General features: G+C 43.1%; 1 protein-coding gene across 2 annotated transcripts in view; it reads right to left on the reverse strand.

Moving 5' to 3' along the window:
* The window catches only part of LOC129848777 (S-adenosylhomocysteine hydrolase-like protein 1), a 72,146-nt gene that overhangs the window by 28,487 nt on the left and 22,662 nt on the right, over positions 1 to 20,997 (reverse strand). For both annotated transcript variants that reach the window (XM_055915876.1, XM_055915884.1), the window contains exons 2-3: positions 1,232 to 1,343; positions 1,003 to 1,146 (exon numbers count right to left, since the gene is read on the reverse strand). In XM_055915876.1, coding sequence (XP_055771851.1) covers positions 1,003 to 1,146; positions 1,232 to 1,343 — 256 coding nt within the window. The remainder of the gene's footprint in view (positions 1 to 1,002; positions 1,147 to 1,231; positions 1,344 to 20,997) is intronic.

Below are 20,997 nucleotides of genomic sequence, written 5' to 3' on the forward strand. Positions count from 1 at the left end.
GTCTAACTTTCTCACTCATCATGCATCCAACAAGTTTCTAGAGTCACAAGCTTGATGTAATCATTACGTGCTGGGAATATGGGACCAAGTACTAAAAATGTTACTGCTTTAATACACATGAATTTGTCCCAATACTTTTGGTTCCCTAAAATGGGGCCAATGACAAAAAATGCTGTAATTTCTAAATAGTTGAAAATACCCAACTTAAACCTGACAGTCTGCACTTTAACCTTATAGTTGTTGTATAATTTCAAATCCAAAGACTGGAGCACAGAACCAAAACAACTAAAAATGTGTCACTGTCCCAATGCTTTTGGAGCTCAATATGTTTCTCTCTCTCTGATGTGATGTAGTTGCACTTTGAATGACTGATCAGCAAAACCAGAGAAAAGCCTAATAATACGACACAGGAGTCATTTCTGAATCCCTTAAGAGCAGAAGCCATATCTACAGACAGATTGACCTCAACCAATCTAAATCTAAATAACAAGCTTAATACAGATAACAAGCTAGACTCTAGCTGCTAGAGTATTTCAGTTATGCACAGAACTGAGCGATGCTGTTCCTTCTTATGACAGACTCTCCCCTCCAATCAGTGTCTCTGTCAACCTGACTTGGCCAATCCTTGCCTTGGAGGGTGAGACTCTAGTACATTTCCACGTAACAGACCCAAAGTCCTGGCAAGAGCAATATTTAGATGTAGATATACTTTACTGTCCCTTGTTCACAGAAATGGCTTTGTTGCTCATTGCAACCTGATTGACGCCAGTAGTGGTTTAATTGACATTTCCCGATAATACCTAGGATCTAAGACCCTTACCCATTGAGTCGCCTAAGAGATTCATGCCATAAGACAGCAAATTTCAAGATGCTTTAAATAACCAACAACCAGTACTTATACCTGGGAGCACCCTTGGGATGTTAGGTGTATCACTGGTCACTGATTGTCTTGTATTGTTCTTTGTGTGAGAGGTGACAGGTCACAGAACCATGTTATCCTACCTTGTTCTGCAATCTCAATCTCGCGGCGACCAAATTCGGCCTGTTTGATGTTCTTCACACAGAAGTCGTTGGTGCCCTTGGAATTGAGCTGTGTTTTGTCCCGTGGTGAAGTTTCATCGTCAGAGCTGTCCGTGTAGGATGCAGCTGGGAAATCAGACCGATGGGAAAAGTCAGCAAGAAAGGGGTCAAGCAATCCATACATAGCTGTGTGTTTGTGTGTGTATAGTACCTGAACTGTAGCTGTCGGTGGATGACTGAGAGATCGATCGAGACAGGGAGCGTCGTCCTGCCTTGGTAGGAAACCTGCTGAACTCTTGCTTGTCTTCCACAAACTGGATTTGCTGAAGGAGCAAAAGAGAGTACAATTTATACATCCCTAACTTCAATTCACTTGAAATCTGGATTAAAAGATTAGAAGATCTGGTCACAAGAAATCACCCTACACCTATAAGAATAACAATACTTTCCATGTAACAGTAGCCTAATGGTATTCCATTGCTAATAGATATGTACACCATGGGTGTAGTATATATGCATGTCAGCCTTGAGATAGAAATAAACCGATTCCTTATTCTGAGAGAGCACATGAATTTTGAATGCTTTCACAGATAAACCACTGTGGTGTGCTTTTCGAGCTGAATTGGGTATGTGCTTGTGGCCTAGTTTGTTTACATGCAGCCTTGTCTTAAAGTGGAGTGGAGAGAGTGAAGTGTGATAGTTACTAGGATTACCTTGATGTGTGTCAGTGTACTATCTTGAAAAGGTGAGCTTCTATATTTATTGCACGGAATCCAAAATAAACGTGTTATGTGACCAAAAATATTGCTGTTAATTGAAAAGTGAAGTCACTTTGAAACTATAAAACTGGCCAACTGGACAAACCATGGAAATTGTACTTGGAATAATAGCCTTGCCAGATCAGAGGAACTTCAAAAGTTCAAAAGCCATCTTTAGTGGTGTGTGACGTCTTGCACCTTAGAAGAGGCTTAGCATAGAAATAAGAAATAAGAGTTCCATTGAACTGGCAAGGCTATTATTCCAAGTACAATTTCCATGGTGTGTCCAGTTGGCCAGTTTTATAGTTTGAGGAACACGAAATAGGCCTATAAAGCAGGACTCTCCAACCTTTTTCCTGGAGAGCTACCATCGCGTAGGTTTTTGCGCCAATCCTAATCTTGGGCACCTGATTAAAATAATCAGATGGTTGATAAACCGAATCAAGTTAGTTACAACTGGTGTTGAAACAAAAACTTACAGGAGGGTAGCTCTCCAGAAACAGGGTTGACGAGCCCTGCTATACACTAGAAATAAAAATGGGTCGTAAAGAGATTCTCTGTTGCTTTTGTATACTTTTTAGCCAGTAGTTATGAAAGTAGCACTCACGAGCCAAAAGTGGTCCCCGATAATGGTGTACTACATCATATGTGCACCACATCATTGCGCTCTCTCGCTCTGCTGTGTGTGCACCTTACTAGCAGTCACTCAAATGGCAAGGGGTTGAAGCTCATTAGCAAGAACTCGAATTGCTAGGGGGCTGGCCCATGTGGTGGAAAATGTCGTGGCACAGCTTCCAGTAAAGTTCTTCAAAACTAGGAATTTCGTGGCTCACTGAGGTAAGACAGTAATTCTTCAAGGTTATTGTAGTTAACAAAAACTGAAAAAAAAAAAAAACTAAAATTGGAAAAATGTTAGTAAACTGAAATAGAAATAAAAAACAAACTATGCCGAAACGATTATCATACAACCATCAAATTGTTTCGTGTTTTCCCTTTTAAACGTAAAAAAAAATCTAAAAATGGGGTTTAAGCTTTATTTCGAATGTGGTTTTCGAGCTTCTGAATCTGACGGGTAAATACTGCCAGTAGATGCCGAGGTTTCAAATAGGTCTAGCTTGTGCATCACTATCACTAGATAAAAGGGAAGAAATCTGAGGGCAAGCACGGAGCGTGTCTGAGCCAAGCTAGAGCAGCTTCTGAAGTTGTTGGAGCCGATCGAAATCCACAACGACCAACTTCAAACTGACAGTCAGTTGCTGTCTTATGTGGTGCTGTGCATTTTTAAACTTGAGGAACACTTGCAGTGAACTAGTGTTGCAAAACAGCTGGCACAGGTCTTCCTGAAGTCACTGCGTAAGCGCTGCGCATGCATACTGACAGTGGTGGAAAAAGTACCCAACTATCATACTTGAGGAAAAGTAAAGATACCTTAATAGAAAATGACTCATGTAAAAGTCACCCAGCAAAAATCTACTTGAGTAAAAGTCGAAACACTCGAATATTCAGACATATTTACACACGAAGCATGTGTGTTTAGTGAGTCCGCCAGATCAGAGGCAGTAGGGATGACCAGGGATGTTCTGTTGATAAGTGCGTGAATTTGACTATTTTACTGTCCTGCTAAGCATTCAAAATGTAAAGAGTACTTTTGGTATTCAAGGAAAATGTATGGAGTAAAAATTACAATATTTTCTTAAGGAATGTACAGTCGTGGCCAAAAGTTGAGAATTACACAAATATTAATTTTCACAAAGTCTACTGCCTCAGTTTGCATATACTCCAGAATTGTATGAAGAGTGATCAGATGAATTGCAATTAATTGCAAAGTCCCTATTTGCCATGCAAATTAACTGAATCTCCCCAAAACATTTCCACTGCATTTCAGCCCTGCCACAAAAGGACCAGCTGACATCATGTCAGTGATTCTCTCGTTAACACAGGTGTGAGTGTTATTGTTCTTCCTCTGTCAATCATGGTTACCTACAAGGAAACACATGCCGTCATCATTGCTTTGCACAAAAAGGGCATCACAGCAAGGATATTGCTGCCAGTAAGATTGCACCTAAATCAACCATTTATCGGATCATCAAGAACTTCAAGGATAGCGGTTCAATTGTTGTAAAGAAGGATTCAGGGCACCCAAGAAAGTCCAGCAAGCGCCAGGACCGCCTCCTAAAGTTGATTCAGCTGCGGGATCGGGGCACCACCAGTACAGAGCTTGCTCAGGAATGGCAGCAGGCAGGTGTGAGTGCATCTGCACGCACAGTGAGGTGAAGACTTTTGGAGGATGGCCTGGTGTCAAGAAGGGCAGCAAAGAAGCCACTTCTCTCCAGGAAAAACATCAGGGACAGACTGATATTCTGAAAAGGGTACAGGGACTGGACTGCTGAGGACTGGGGTAAAGTAATTTTTCTGATGAATCCCGCTTCTCAGCCAAGGGAGTGGGCTCACTCACAATTTTGCCTAATAACACAGCCATGAATAAAGAATGGTACCAACACATCCTCTGAGAGCAACTTCTCCCAACCATCCAGGGACAGTTTGGTGACGAACAGTGGCTTTTCCAGCATGATGGAGCACCTTGCCATAAGGCAAAAGTGATAACTAAGTGGCTCGGGGAACAAAACATCAATATTTTGGGTCCATGGCCAGAAAACTCCCCAGATCTTAATCCCATTGAGGACTTTTGGTCAATTCTGAAGAGGCGGGTGGACAAACAAAAACCCACAAATTCTGACAAACTCCAAGCATTGATTATGCAAGAATGGGCTGCCAACAGTCAGGATGTGGCCCAGAAGTTAACTGACAGCATGCCAGGGCGGATTGCAGAAGTCTTGAAAAAGAAAGGTCAACACTGCAAATATTGACTATTTGCATCAACTTCATGTAATTGTCAATAAAAGCCTTTGACACATATGAAATGCTTGTAATGCTTTAAATGCTTGTAATACTTTAAAGTACTACTTAAGTACTTTACACCACTGCATACTGAATCCTCTTGCAGCCATCTTCGAACCAACCCTGCAGCAGCTTTCCTAATGAACCCAAGTGTTTCTCTGGCACTTCGCTCAACAGAAATGGAGCCACTGATGAGGGAAGCGGAGTCTTTTGTACTTCAGCAAATTCAGAGAGTACAGCCGTGGAGCAGCAGGACCCCAGGAAGCCAGCACGATAAATTCAGCAAGCATCTTGACAACGTTGATTCAGAAAAATAGCTTCCTCGCATCAAAGATTGTGTCTGGTCACTGTCCAGCCGGAGGGTCAACCTGGCAGGACATTAAGTGTCCCGTGTGATCTGTGGAAATACCTGGAAGAGGTAAATGGGGGCATGTTCACGGCGTCACCTCTCCAGTTCTGGCAGGCAAGGATGGCGGTTTATCCGCACTGTGGGACTGGTTTCTGCCCCTGCATCCCAAGCGTTCCCAAACTGTCATCAGGCTTGAGAAACCGAACGACCACCTCTCTGAACTGATAGATATGTGAAGAAACTTTGTATTGCCTATGTTTTTATTAACCCTATTTGAAAGGGATAGTGAGATATACATGTTTAATATTACATAAACATAACATGTTAAATGTGCCATGACATAATTTGTTGTTTTTTCCTCTCTTTGTCAAATAAAAAGTACTTGATTCATCTTACATCTACTAACAAAAAAACTATGGATTGGTGTAAACATGAGAAAGAGAGTGTCTTTCCACCATATCTATTGCACCAGCTTATCCTCCTAGTCACATTAGGGTTGATTTAGAATTGAAACAACCAAATGTACAGTACCAGTCAAAAGTTGACACACTTACTCATGCAAGCGTTTTTCTTTATTTTCTACATTGTAGAATAATAATTTAGATATCAAAACTATGAAATAACACATATGGAATCATGTAGTAACCAGAAAAGTGTTAGATTCTTCAAAGTAGCCACCCTTTGCCTTGGTGACAGATTTGCACATTCCTGGCATTCTCTCAACCAGCTTCAACTGGAATGCTTTTCCAACCGTCTTAAAGGAGTTCCCACATATGCTGAGCATTTATTGGCTGCTTTTCCTTCACCTCTGTGGTCCAACTCATTCCAAACCATCTCAATTGGGTTACACAGCCTGGAGGTCATTGTCCTGTTGAAAAACAAATGATCGTCCGAGTAAGCACAAACCAGATGGGACGGCGTATCGCTGCAGAATGCTGTGGTAGCCATGCTGGTTAAGTGTGCCTTGAATTCTAAATACATCACAGACAGTGTCACCAGCAAAGCACTATCACACCTTCTCCTCCATGCTTCACACTGGGCACCACACATGCAGTGATCATCCGAACACCTACTCTGCGTCTCACAAAGACATGGCGATTGGAACCAAAAATCTCAATTTTGGACTCATCCGACCAAAGCACAGATTTCCACCGGTCTAATGTCCATTACTTGTGTTTCTTGGACCAAGCAAATCTCTTCTGCTTATTGGTCCTTTAGTAGTGGTTTCTTTGCAGCAATTCAGCCATGAAGGCCTGATTGACGCAGTCTCCTCTGAACATTTGATTTTGAGATGTTTCGGTTACTTGAACTCTGAAGAATTTATTTTGGCTGCAATTTCTGAGGCTGGTAATTCTAATGAACTTATCCTCTACAGCAGAGGTAACTCTGGGTCTTCCTTTCCTGTGACGGTCCTCATGAGAGCCAGTCAACATAGTGCTTGATGGTTTTTGCAACTGCACTTGAAGAAACTTTCAAAGTTCTTGAAATGTTCCCTATTGACTGACCTTCATGTCTTAAAGTAATGATGGAATGTTTCTCTTTGCTTGTTTGAGCTGTTTTTGCCATAATATGGACTTGGTCTTCTATCAAATAGGGCCCTCTTCTGTATACCACCCCTAACTTGTCACAACACATGTGATTGGCTCAAATGCATTATAAAGAAATTCTACAAATTAACAAGGCACACCTGTTAATTGAAATGCATTCAAGGTGACTACCTCATGAAGCTGGTTGAGAGAATGCCAAGAGTGTGCAAAGCTGTCATTAAGGCAAAAGGGTGGCTACTTTAAAGAATCTAAAATATCTTTTGATTTATTAAACACTTATTTGGTAACTACATGATTCCATGTGCGTTATTTCATAGTTTGATGCCTTCACTATTATTCTACAATGTAGAAAATAGTAAAAATAAAGAAAAACCCTTGAATGAGTAGGTGTGTCCAAACTTTTGACTGGTGCTGTATGTCCTGGCCATGAAGATATATGGAGTCCTCTAGCAGGGTTTCAACAACCCTCTCCTCAGGCCCCCCGCGACATTCCACATTATTGTTTTCACCCTAAACTTGCACACCTTATTCAATTAGTCAAAGGCTTGAGGACTAATTGAGTCAGGTGTGCCAGTTTAAGGTAAAAAAAAAAAGTGAAACGTCTGGGGGGTGCCTAGGAGAGGGTTAGGAAACCTTTAGTGTCCAAAAGCCTGTGCTAGCATGGTCAGCACCATTGAGAACTGTTACCATTTTGATTTAGTCAACTGGGCGGGACTTCCAACTTCATTGGCTAATCCCTCCTGACCCGGTTGGCATGAACTGATGACCCGGTTTAATTTATGACAGCAGGGTCATCAGGATGGATCAGCCAATGAGTTTTACTTGTGAAGAAGGAAATTGACTATTTCAAGATGGAAATGGCCTCAATGGAGCAGCCCATGCTCTGACAGACGCTATCAAAACACAGATACAGATGTTATGTCTATCCAAGTCTATGGTCCATCACCTTATGTATTACTGCCCCCCAGTGGCACGAAGTGACCCCCCCCCCCAAAACAAAACATAGGCCTACAAATGGCTCTTAGCCTCCCACGCATTGGCTACTTTCTGTCCCCAACACTAAAACTAAATATAAAAATTTTATTAAATGTTTTTAAATCAAAGTATACTAAACAAAAATATATAAGCAACATGTAAAGTGTTGGTCCCCTGTTTCATGAGCTGAAATAAAATATCCCAGAAATGTTCCATATGCACAAAAAGCTTATTTCGCTCACATTTTGTGCACAAATGTGTTTACATCCCTGTTAGTGAGCATTTTGCCAATATAATCCTTCCACCTGACAGCTGCAGCATAACAAGAAGCTGATTAAACAGCATGATCATTACACAGGTGCACCTTGTGCTGGGGACAGTAGAAGGCCACTCTAAAATGTGCAGTTTTGTCACACAACAGAATTCCACAGATGTCTCAAGCTGAGGAAGAGTGCAATTGACATGCCGACTGCAGGAATGTCCACCAGAGCTGTTGCCAGGTAATTGAATGTTAATTTCTCTACCATAAGCCGCCTACAATGTCATTTTAGAGAATTTGGCAGCCCAGGACCTCCACATCCGGCTTCTTTACTTAAGGGATCGTCTGAGACCGGCCACCCGGACAGCTGATGAAACTGAGGAGTATTTCCATCTGTAATAAAGCCCTTGTGGGGAAAAACTTGTTCTGATTGGCCGGGCCCTTGAGCCCCAGTGGGTGGGCCTGGATCCCAAGTGGGTGGGCCTATGCCTTCCCATACACACCCATTGCTGTGCCCCTGCCCAGTCATGTTAAATACATAGATTAGGGCCTAATGTATTTATTTAAATTGACCAATTTCCTTATATGAATGGTAACTCAGTAAAATCATTTAAATTGTTGCATGTTGCATTTATATTGTTGTTCAGTATAAATAAAAACTAGTAAATCAAGTCTGAAAACTAATTGAAACTAAAGTTAAAAAAACAAATGGGAAAAAAACAAATAGAAATAAAAAAACAAATATTTAAATAACAAAACCCAGATTCACATGAGAAACACCTGGTTCGTCACAGGGATTGTGCATGTGTGCTGGTTGTGTCACATTTCCAGGTAATGTGTTATGAATCATGACAAAATAAGACGTCACCCAAGTCACACAACACAACAATGCTAAGATACAAACCTCTTTCTGCTCAGGATGTACACAAGTAGCCTATGCTTAGCAAAAAGGTCCTATGGCTTATTGGGTCTTTGATAGCTCCCAGTGTTATGAAAACTACAACCTTAATATTGTAATATGTTAATTATTTAACCTTTATTTAACTAGGAAAGTCACAACCTTAATATTGTAATATGTTAATTATTTAACCTTTATTTAACTAGGAAAGTCAGTTAAGAACAAGTTCTAATTTACAATGACGGCCTACCTACCAAAAGGCCTCAATATGAAAAGATGAGTGACCCAGGGATGTGTGTGCTTTGGGGACCTTTAACAGAATGTGACTGGCAGAACAGGTGTTGTTTGTAGAGGATGAGGGCTGCAGTAGATATCTCAGATAGTGGGAAAGTGAGGCCTAAGAGGGTTTTATGAATAATCATCAACCAGTGGGTCTTGTGACGGGTATACAGAGATTACCAGTTTACAGAAGAATATAGAGCGCAGTGATGTGACCTATAAGATCTCTCATTGGCAGTGACCCCTCTCATAGCCAAGACATGCTTGGCTGACCCACTCTTCATTCTACATGCAGTTACTGAGGAGGTCTAAACAGAGCCAGAGGTTAATATGGGATAATCTCCCCAGTATTTGAAGAATCCAGTGAGAACATTAGCATGTTAAACTGCGGCTGGAGGCCAGAGAGGGACGCTGGATATGTACTGAATGTTAGCATGCCTGAGGGTCTTTACGTGGTTTGAGGGCAGTGGGACCATTAATGAACTTCAGACCAAGGTCTTGTTTGATTTTCACTCATCGATGGCAAATTGCTATAACCATTTTGCACAAGAACATTCCCCAAACAATTGTGTCGGTATAGAGGATAAAGTACCAATAGGTAGGGCCTATAAAATAAAATTCCCCAAATTCCATTTTCTTCATTTAGTTTCCATTTTCAGTTTTTAGGATTTCACTCTCAAAAAATCTAACTTTTTAAATAGAAAAACAACCAAATTGGACATTCTAAGTCCACAACAATGCCTTAACCACACCAGGAGACCACTTGAGGTCTGGGGAAAAATGACCCTTTAATGCAAGTGTGCACCAGCCAGAGTCTGTTGTTTGGTTAGCGGTGTCTCTGTAGCACTCATGTGATTGCAGAGTTTGCTAACCAAATGGCCAATTGCTTGACGCAAATAATCATGCTATAATTCTGCCAGGTAGGAATAGGCTACTTTGTAGTTAACATTTATTTGAGAAGGTTTTTGGGAAAGCCTTACTTACCATCTACAGCGCATTTGGAATGTATTCAGACCCATTCACTTTTTCCACATTTAGTTTTCGTTACAGCCTTATTCTAAACTAGATTAAATAGTTTCCCGCATCAATCTACACACAATACCCCATAATGACAAAGCAAGAACAGGTTTAGACATTTTTGCAAATGTAATAAAAATATCACATTTACATAAGTATTCAGACCCTTTACTCACTACTTTGTTGAAGCACTTTTGGCAGCGATTACAGCCTTAAGTCTTCTTGGGTATGACGCCACAAGCGTGGCACACCTGTATTTGGGGAGTTTCTCACATTCTTCTCTGCAGATCCTCTCAAGCCATGTCAGGTTGGATGGGGAGCGTCGCTGCACAGCTATTTTCAGGTCTCTCCAGAGATGTTACATCGGGTTCAAGTCCGGGGTCTGGCTGGGCCACTCATGGACATTCAGAGACTTGTCCCTAAGTCACTCCTGTGTTGTCTTGACTGTGTGCTTAGGGTCGTTATCCTGTTGGAAGGTGAACCTTCGCACCCAGTCTGAGATCCTGTGCGCTCTGGAGCAGGTTTATCAAGGATCTCTGTACTTTGCTCCTTTCATGTTTCCCCTTGATCCTGACTAGTCTCCCAGGCTCTGAAAAGCATCCCCACAGCATGATGCTGCCACCACCATGCTTCACCGTAGGGATGGTATTGACTGGGTGATGAGCGGTGCCTGGTTTCTTCCAGACATGACAATTGTTATTATTCCTGAAGGTTGAGTCTGGGTCACACAGTTCTGGTAGAATGCGCATACCTCCACATGTCATGCAGGTGAGGACCTGGGTGGATAGTGACAGGTTACAGAGAATCACCAATGGAAATGTTTGCTTTGATTGTATCTACCACTGTCACCTGTGCCTGCAGGACACTGATTCCAAAACCAGAAGCTTCTCTTTTTTTTAACCAAGAACCCGGGAGCTTGCATGCTCAGTAACTGAGATTTGAGATTAATTCCTTTAAAACAGCAGAAGCTATAACTCTATGCTCCTCCAATGTGTCCTTAGGCAGGGAGGGATGGATTGGGAGGTTTCTGCATTTACTTTGGAATGCTGTGCACAAGCTCAAACCTTTCTTAAATTAAGCCACAACTGAAACAGAACACAGTCTCAGCATTGAAAAGAACCAGGGCTCAAAGTCCAGAGGCACTCTGCCAGAGCACTGTGTACAAAGAGATTGATTGTTTTCTTGGTCCGTGCGTTGTTGTAAAGGTCTACAGTGTGTGTAAGCGTGTGATGCTGAGGTGACTGTGTCCGTTTTACTACTTGGCATACACAAGACATGCTACCTCCGTCCCCTAGATTTGCTTTAATTTCAAGTCAAGTTAACAAATTTTTTAGTACAGTAAAATGCCTTTCTTGCAATCTCAAAACCCAACAATGGAGTAATCAATATCGTACAAAAACCAAAAACACACAAATAAAAATAAGAAAAACAAGAGAAAGTAAGAAGCTATAATATTTACAATGTGCAGGGATACTGGAGTGATAGAGGTAGATATGTATAGGAGTACGGTGACTAGGCATCGGGATATCTGATAGAGTAGTAGTAGCATAATGTATATGATGATTGTATTTCAGAGTGTGTGTGGAGTCACCAGTACCCCTTCCCCAAACAGTTTATGGCTTTAGTATAACAATTTTCCAGGGCTTTCTTTCACACTGCCTGAAAGAGGTCATGGATGTCAGGGAGCTCGGGCCCCAGTGATGTTCCTGGCTGTCCACACCACCCTCTGTATCACCATGTGATCGAGGGCAGTGCTGTTACCAAACACCGAGCAGTGATGCAGCAAGTCAAGATTCTCTCAATGGTGCAGCTGTAGAACCCGCGCCTTCGTCACTACTTTGCGCATGTATGTGAACATGCGGATGTGGATGGGGGTGTTCCTGTAGTCCACGATCAGCTCCTTTGCCTTAGTGATGTTGATGGAGAGGTTGTTGTTGGAGTCGTGCGTGGTCACGCAGTCGTGGGTGAACAGGGAGTATAGGAGGGAACTAAGCACACATCCCTGTTGGGCCCCCGTGTTGAGGGTCAACGTGGCAGAGGTGATGTTGCTTACCCTCACCATTTGGGGACGGTCCAACAGTTCATGATCCAGTTGCAGAGGGAGGTGTTCAGTCCCAGGTCCTAAGCTTGGTGACAACCTTGGAGGGGATAATGGTATTGAACGCTGAGCTGTAGTCAACGAACAGCATACTCACATAGCTATTCCTCTTATCTAGTTGGGTGAGGGCAATGTGGAGTGCAATTGAGATTGTCTATCGATCTGTTGGGTGGGTATGCAAATTGTGGGTCTAGGGTGTCTGGGATGATGGAGTTGATGTGTGCCTGATTACAGATGTGAGCCCTACAGGGCGGTAGTCATTGTGGCATGAAGCCTTACAAGTTCTTTGGAACAGGAATTATGGTGGTCAGTTTAAAACATGTGGGGATTACAGACTGGGACAAGGAGAGGATGAAAATGACCAGTAATATGCCTGCCAGCTGTTCTGTGCATGCTGAGAACATGCTCCGGAATACAGTCTGGCCCTGTGGCCTTGCGACTGTTGACCTGATTAAAGCCCTTACTTAAGTCAGCCTTGGACAGCGAGATCACCCGGTCCTCTGGGTCGGTGAGGCCTTCACACACAACACAGTGTTTATTGTCGATGCATGTATAAAATGCATTGAGTTCGTCTGGTAGAAGGCATCATTGGGCAGATCATGCCTGGTTCTTCCTTTGTAATCCGTAATGGACTGGAGCCCCTGCCACATGCGGCGGAGCCTGTGTAATATCATTCCACCTTATTCCTATACCAGTGGCGGTAAGTGCCGTTTAAGATGAGGGAGGGCAATCATTTTTTCTTCATGAGCATGGCCAGTTTATTGGATGGCTCATTCATTTTCAATTCAATCAGTTCAATGTAACAGCAATAGGTTTAGGCTACTACATGATACTCAAATTTTCCCTATACCCATCATGAGGTTGCTACAACCTAGCCTATGAATGAAAGTTAAAAACGTTGGTGCAAACAGGTCGAGAGAAAAATATGAGGTGACAGTGACACATGGACAAACAGTGAAACATTCAATACCGGATTGCACACTCTTGCCTGCATCTAGCTGATACAGGGTGCAATCATTAGTCCAACAGTTGCAAAATAGTTTTTATTGGACAAATTCAGGTATGTTCATCCCTGTTTTGTTCAGTTTGCTTCCTTTTAAGAATGTTTTTTTCAACAGAATCGGCGGAATGAATACACCCCTGATCACGAATAAACACAGTTCAATTTCATAGCAGCCACGTTGTATTCCTTCTCACATCTAACGTTATGTGCTCTCCTCCACTCACCTTGTCCCGTCGCTTGTGGACTTCAATGCACAACACATTAGCTGTAAGTGACCAGACAAAAAAAACTTTCCAAGCCAAACCATGTCATATCATAACTGCTGTACATTGTTTATTCCAAGATGGCATAGCAGTCAGACGTCCTTTGTCCTCGTCTTGTCGTGTCCCATGTATATATATATTTACATATTTTCTTTGCATATCTTTTTATATATTTTTTTCTAAAAACTCAACTTCAAAACACTCTCCTGCAACCCGGTTCACCAATTAAAAAAAAAAAATAAGTATTTTTCACCTCAAATCTGAAATCCACAACAGAAGCTAGGCAGAAGTTAGCCAGTTCACTGGCTAACGTTAGTATTCAGCTAACCACGGTAGGCGGTCATCAGCTATCCTTTAGCTCGAAAAGCTATCGGCCGTTTTGTACAACGCGACTCAGACCAGAGCATACCGGACCTATTTTCTCTCCATATCCCCGAATTTCTACCGCAAGCTCTGGACATTTACACCTGGATCTTGCAGCTAGCTAGCTGCTATCCGAGTGACTATTGGCTAACGTCGGTCCCGGAGCAAACATCAATTATTCCGGAGCTAGCCAGCTGAAGAGTTCCATCAGCCACTCCTGGGCTACAATCACCTATCCGGACCCGTTTTACTGCCAATTTTATTTTTTATTTTATTTTATTTCACCTTTATTTAACCAGGTAGGCTAGTTGAGAACAAGTTCTCATTTGCAACTGCGACCTGGCCAAGATAAAGCATAACAGTGTGAACAGACAACAACACAGAGTTACACATGGAGTAAACAATAAACAAGTCAGTAACATGGTAGAAAAAAGAGAATCTATATACAATGTGTGCAAAAGGCATGAGGTAGGCAATAAATCGAATAATTACAATGCGGAGCACCATCGGGTCTTCACGACTGGACTACCGACGTTATCTGCCCGAGGGAGTTATCCAACTGGCCTCTCCGTCGAGACATAAGCTGTCGCCCATCTGCGGCCCGCTAATCGTTAGCTGTCTTATCGGCTGCTATCTGAATAGGTCTATCAGACAATTTTCTTGGGCCACTATAACTATACCTATTTTGCCAATTGGATTGGTCCCCTCTACCACACGGAACCCCACTAATCTACCGACGGAAACGCACGAGGTGGCTAAAAACAGACCTCCATCTTCTGCCAGCTTGCTACCCATGGCCCGGCTAGCTGTCTGAATCGCCGGGACCCCAACCAACCTCACTACTCACTGGACCCTTATGATCACTCGGCTAAGCATGCCTCTCCTTAATGTCAATATGCCTTGTCCATTGCTGTTCTGGTTAGTGTTTATTGGCTTATTTCACTGTAGAGCCTCTAGCCCTGCTCATTATACCTTATCCAAGCTTTCAGTTCCACCACCCACACATGCGATGACATCACCTGGTTTCAATGATGTTTCCAGAGACAATATCTCTCTAATCATCACTCAATGCCTAGGTTTACCTCCACTGTATTCACATCCTACCATACCTTTGTCTGTACATTATACCTTCACTATTTTATCGCCCCCAGAAACCTGCTCCTTTTACTCTCTGTTCCGGAAGTCCTAGATGACCAATTCTCATAGCTTTTAGCCATACCCTTATCCTACTCCTCCTCTGTTCCTCTGGTGATGTAGAGGTGAATCCAGGCCCTGCAGTGCCTAGCTCCACTCCTATTCCCCAGGCGTTCTCTTTTGATGAATTTGGTAACCGTAATAGCCTTGGTTTCATGCATGTTAAAATTAGAAGCCTCCTCCCTAAGTTTGTTTTATTCACTGCTTTAGCACACTCTGCCAACCCGGATGTCCTAGCCGTGTCTGAATCCTGGCTTAGGAAGACCACCAAAAACTCTGAAATCTCCATTCCTAACTACAACATTTCCAGACAAGATAGAACGGCCAAAGGGGGCGGTGTTGCAATCTACTGCAGAGATAGCCTGCAGAGTTCTGCCTACTATCCAGGTCTGTACCCAAACAATTTGAACTTCTACTTTTAAAAATCCACCTCTCTAATAACAAGTCTCTCACCGTTGCTGTGCTCTGGACACCATATGTGAACTGATTGCCCCCATCTATCTTCAGAGCTCGTGCTACTAGGTGACCTAAACTGGGACATGTTTAACTCCCCAGCCATCCTACAATCTAAGCTTGATGCCCTCAATCTCACACAAATTATCATTGAACCTACCAGGTACCACCCCAAAGCCGTAAACACGGGCACCCTCATAGATATCATCCTAACCAACTTGCCCTCTAAATACACCTTGATCACTGCCTCATTGCCTGCATCCGTAATGGGTCAGCGATCAAACGACCTCCACTCATCACTGTCAAACGCTCCCTGAAACACTTCAGCGAGCAGGCCTTTCTAATCGACCTGGCCCGGGTATCCTGGAAGGATATTGACCTCATCCCGTCAGTAGAGGATGCCTGTTTTTTTTTTTTTTTTTTTTTAAATGCCTTCCTCACCATCTTAAACAAGCATGCCCCATTCAAGAAATTTAGAACCAGGAACATATATAGCCCTTGGATCTCTCCAGACCTGACTGCCCTTAACCAACACGAAAACATCCTGTGACTTTCTGAATTAGCAACGAACAGCCCCCGTAATATGCAACTTTTCAGGGAAGTTGGAAACCAATATACACAGGCAGTTAGAAAAGCCAAGGCTAGCTTTTTCAAGCAGAAATTAGCTTCCTGCAACACAAACTCCAAAAAGTTCTGGGACACTAAAGTCCATGGAGAATAAGAGCACCGCCTCCCAGCTGCCCACTGCACCGAGGATAGGAAACTGTCACCACCGATAAATCCACTATAATTGAGAATTTCAATAAGCATTTTTCTACGGCTGGCCATGCTTTCCACCTGGCTACCCCTACCCCGGTCAACAGCACTGCACCCCCCACAGCAACTCGATCCAAGCCTTACCCATTTCTCCTTCTCCCAAATCCAGTCAGCTGATGTTCTGAAAGAGCTGCAAAATCTTGACCCCTACAAATCAGCCGGGCTAGACAATCTGGACCCTTTCTTTCTAAAATGATCTGCCGAAATTGTTGCAACCCCTATTACTAGCCTGTTCAACCTCTCTTTCGTGTCGTCTGAGATTCCCAAAGATTGGAAAGCAGCTGCGGTCATCCCCCTCTTCAAAGGAGGGGACACTCTTGACCCAAACTGCTACAGACCTATATCTATCCTACCCTGCTTTTATAAGGTCTTCGAAAGCCAAGTCAACAAACAGATTACCGACCATTTAGAATCCCACCGCACCTTCTCCGCTATGCAATCTGGTTTCAGAGCTGGTCATGGGTGCACCTCAGCCACGCTCAAGGTCCTAAACGATATCTTAACCGCCATCAATAAGAAACAATATTGTGCAGCCGTATTCATTGACCTGGCCAAGGCTTTCGACTCTGTCAATCACCACATCCTCATCGGCAGACTCAATAGCCTTGGTTTCTCAAATGATTGCCTCGTCTGGTTCACCAACTACTTCTCTGATAGAGTTCAGTGTGTCAAATCGGAGGGCCTCAATTCTTGGGCCGACAGGGTTCAATTCTTGGGCCGACTCTCTTCTCTGTATACATCAATGATGTCGCTCTTGCTGCTGGTGAGTCTCTGATCCACCTCTACGCAGACGACATCCTTCTGTATACTTCTGGCCCTTCTTTGGACACTGTGTTAACAACCCTCCAGACGAGCTTCAATGCCATACAACTCTCCTTCCGTGGCCTCCAACTGCTCTTAAATACAAGTAAAATTAAATGCATGCTCTTCAACCGATTGCTGCCTGCACCTGCCCGCCCATCCAACATCACTACTCTGGACGGTTCTGACTTATGAATATGTGGACAACTACAAATACCTAGGTGTCTGGTTAGACTGTAAACTCTCCTTCCAGACTCACATCAAACATCTCCAATCCAAAGTTAAATCTAGAATTGGCTTCCTATTTCGCAAACAAAGCATCCTTCACTCATGCTGCCAAACATACCCTCGTAAAACTGACCATCCTACCGATCCTCGACTTCGGCGATGTCATTTACAAAATAGCCTCCAATACCCTACTCAGCAAATTGGATGCAGTCTATCACAGTGCCATCCATTTTGTCACCAAATCCCCATATACTACCCACCACTGCGACCTGTACGCTCTCGTTGGCTGGCCCTCGCTTCATACTCGTCGCCAAACCCACTGGCTCCAGGTCATCTACAAGACCCTGCTAGGTAAAGTCCCCCCTTATCTCAGCTCGCTGGTCACCATAGCAGCACCCACCTGTAGCACGCGCTCCAGCAGGTATATCTCTCTGGTCACCCCCAAAGCCAATTCCTCGTTTGGCCGCCTCTCCTTCCAGTTCTCTGCTGCCAATGACTGGAACGAACTACAAAACTCTCTGAAACTGGAAACACTTATCTCACTAGCTTTAAGCACCAGCTGTCAGAGCAGCTCACAGATTACTGCACCTGTACATAGCCCATCTATAATTTAGCCCAAACAACTATCGCTTCCCCTACTGTATTTATTTATTTAGCTCCTTTGCACCCCATTATTTATATTTCTACTTTGCACATTCCTCCACTGCAAATCTACCATTCCAGTGTTTTACTTGCTATATTGTATTTACCTCGCCATCATGGCCTTTTTTTGCCTTTACCTCCCTTATCTCACCTCATTTGCTCATTGTATATAGACTTATTTTTCTACTGTATTATTGACTGTATGTTTGTTTTACTCCATGTGTAACTCTGTGTTGTTGTATGTGTCGAACTGCTTTGCTTTATCTTGGCCAGGTTGCAATTGTAAATGAGAACTTGTTCTCAACTTGCCTACCTGGTTAAATAAAAGGTGAAATTAAATAAAAATAAAACATAGCTAATATAGTGACAAAGATCTAGGCTAAAGTAACATCATAGTCAACATAGCTAATATAACTAATGCTTTAGTCAACCCGCTACAATCATGCAGTAAAGTTAGTGTACAGTCGAGTAAGCAGTTACACTGGCGGGCCGTGGTGGCAATAAATGAGTAAAACCAAAAGCTTACATTGACTTGGAAGAGTTCCAGTGTTGTGTTGGATAGTCATAGCCAGCTAGCTAACATAGCATCCCTCTGTTTGAGCAGGGTGTTTGAGTAGGCTAAACTAGCTAGCTGCATTTGCTAACTAAGCAAGTGAAACTGAAATAAAATTACAAGATGTCTTGCTTCTTCATTTTGGAAGAAATTAATTTGTTCAAAAACTGTTCAAATATTGTCTTCTCTCTCTTTCAGTCAACCATTCACAAAAAATGTTGCGCTGCAGTGCTAGCTAGCTGCATCTTAGGCTTTCAGTACTAGATTCATTCTCTGATCCTTTGATTGGGTGGGCAACACTTCCTGTTGAATCTGCAGACGTGTTGCTGTGCGTTTTGTTGCTGTGCGATTTGCTGCGAACTTTACTTTACTTTGCTAGCTGACAACTTTACGTTTTTTGTTTTGTTTCTGTTTTTAATTACCGTTTATATTTTTAGTTTTTCCATCGCAACTTTTTTCCCTCATTCAACCTTTTCACTCCGGACGCTTTATCTGGACATGGTTCGTCAACACCTTCAACAACCGAAGCTAAGTAGTAACATTAACATGATGTCTTCTAATTGCAGTCGCTGTACTCATAATATACAGGAGAACGATCGCCTTACGGCGAAAATAGCTGTGCTGCAAGCCCAGCTTCAGACGCAATCGTTAGGCAAGGGTATTTTCAGTGTAGGAAAGGAAGAAACAGCGTCTGTGCCACCAGTAAGTACAGATAGTAACGTTAGTATAAATCCCCCCGCACAGTCCCCGCAGCCGGACAACTTTCTCATGGCTTCTGGAGGGAAATGCTGTTGGAATGCTCAACCGGTGTCGCTCATTCAGCCGACAGAAACTTTCAACCGGTTTTCCCCATTATGTAGCGAGTCGGAGTCTGAGTCTGAGTCTTCTCTTGTCTCTACTCCTCCCGTTACGGGGTCTGAGACGCCGAAGGCTCCCACCGTTAGCTCTGACAAATTGAAAACCCTAGTCATTGGCGACTCCATTACCCGCAGTATTAGACTTAAAACGAATCACCCAGCGATCATACACTGTTTACCAGGGGGCAGGGCTACCGACGTTAAGGCTAATCTTAAGATGGTGCTGACTAAAGCTAAATCTGGCGAGTGTAGAGAGTATAGAGATATTGTTATCCACGTCGGCACCAACGATGTTAGGATGAAACAGTCAGAGGTCATCAAGTGCAACATAGCTTCAGCGTGTAAATCAGCTAGAAAGATGTGTCGGCATCGAGTAATTGTCTCTGGCCCCCTCCCAGTTAGGGGGAGTGACGAGCTCTACAGCAGAGTCTCAGCACTCAATCGCTGGTTGAAAACTGTTTTCTGCCCCTCCCAAAAGATAGAATTTGTAGATAATTGGCCCTCTTTCTGGGACTCACCCACAAACAGGACCAAGCCTGACCTGCTAAGGAGTGACGGACTCCATCCTACCTGGAGGGGTGCTCTCATCTTATCTACCAACATAGATAGGGCTCTAACTCCTTTAGCCCCACAATGAAATAGGGTGCAGGCCAGGCAGCTCTCATCTTATCTACCAACATAGATAGGGCTCTAACTCCTTTAGCCCCACAATGAAATAGGGTGCAGGCCAGGCAGCAGGCTGTTAGCCAACCTGCCAGCTTAGTGGAGTCTGCCAATAGCACAGTCAGTGTAGTCAGCTCAGCCATACCCATTGAGACTGTGTCTGTGCCTCGACCTAGGTTGGGCAAAACTAAACATGGCGGTGTTCGCCTTAGCAATCTTATTAGGATAAAGACCTCCTCCATTCCTGCCATTATTGAAAGAGATCGTGATACCTCACATCTCAAAATAGGGTTACTTAATGTTAGATCCCTCACTTCAAAGGCAGTCATAGTCAATGAACTAATCACTGATCATAATCTTGATGTGATTGGCCTGACTGAAACATGGCTTAAGCCTGATGAATTTACTGTGTTAAATGAGGCCTCACCTCCTGGTTACACTAGTGACCATATCCCCCGTGCATCCCGCAAAGGCGGAGGTGTTGCTAACATCTACAATAGCAAATTTCAATTTACAAAAAAAAAAATGGCGTTTTCGTCTTTTGAGCTTCTAGTCATGAAATCTATGCAGCCTACTCAATCACTTTTTATAGCTACTGTTTACAGGCCTCCTGGGCCATATACAGCGTTCCTCTCTGAGTTTCCTGAATTCCTATCAGACCTTGTAGTCATAGCAGATCATATTCTAATTTTTGGTGATTTTAATATTCACATGGAGAAGTCCACAGACCCACTCCAAAAGGCTTTCGGAGCCATCATCGACTCAGTGGGTTTTGTCCAACATGTCTCTGGACCTACTCACTGACACAGTCATACTCTGGACCTAGTTTTGTCCCATGGAATAAATGTTGTAGATCTTAATGTTTTTCCACATAATCCTGGACTATCGGACCACCATTTTATTACGTTTGCAATCGCAACAAATAATCTGCTCAGACCCCAACCAAGGAGCATCAAAAGTCGTGCTATAAATTCTCAGACAACACAAAAATTCCTTGATGCCCTTCCAGACTCCTTCTGCCTACCCAAGGACGTCAGAGGACAAAAATCAGTTAACCACTTAA

This window comes from Salvelinus fontinalis, chromosome 3 (genome assembly GCF_029448725.1).
Source record: "Salvelinus fontinalis isolate EN_2023a chromosome 3, ASM2944872v1, whole genome shotgun sequence".
Taxonomy (NCBI): domain Eukaryota; kingdom Metazoa; phylum Chordata; class Actinopteri; order Salmoniformes; family Salmonidae; genus Salvelinus; species Salvelinus fontinalis.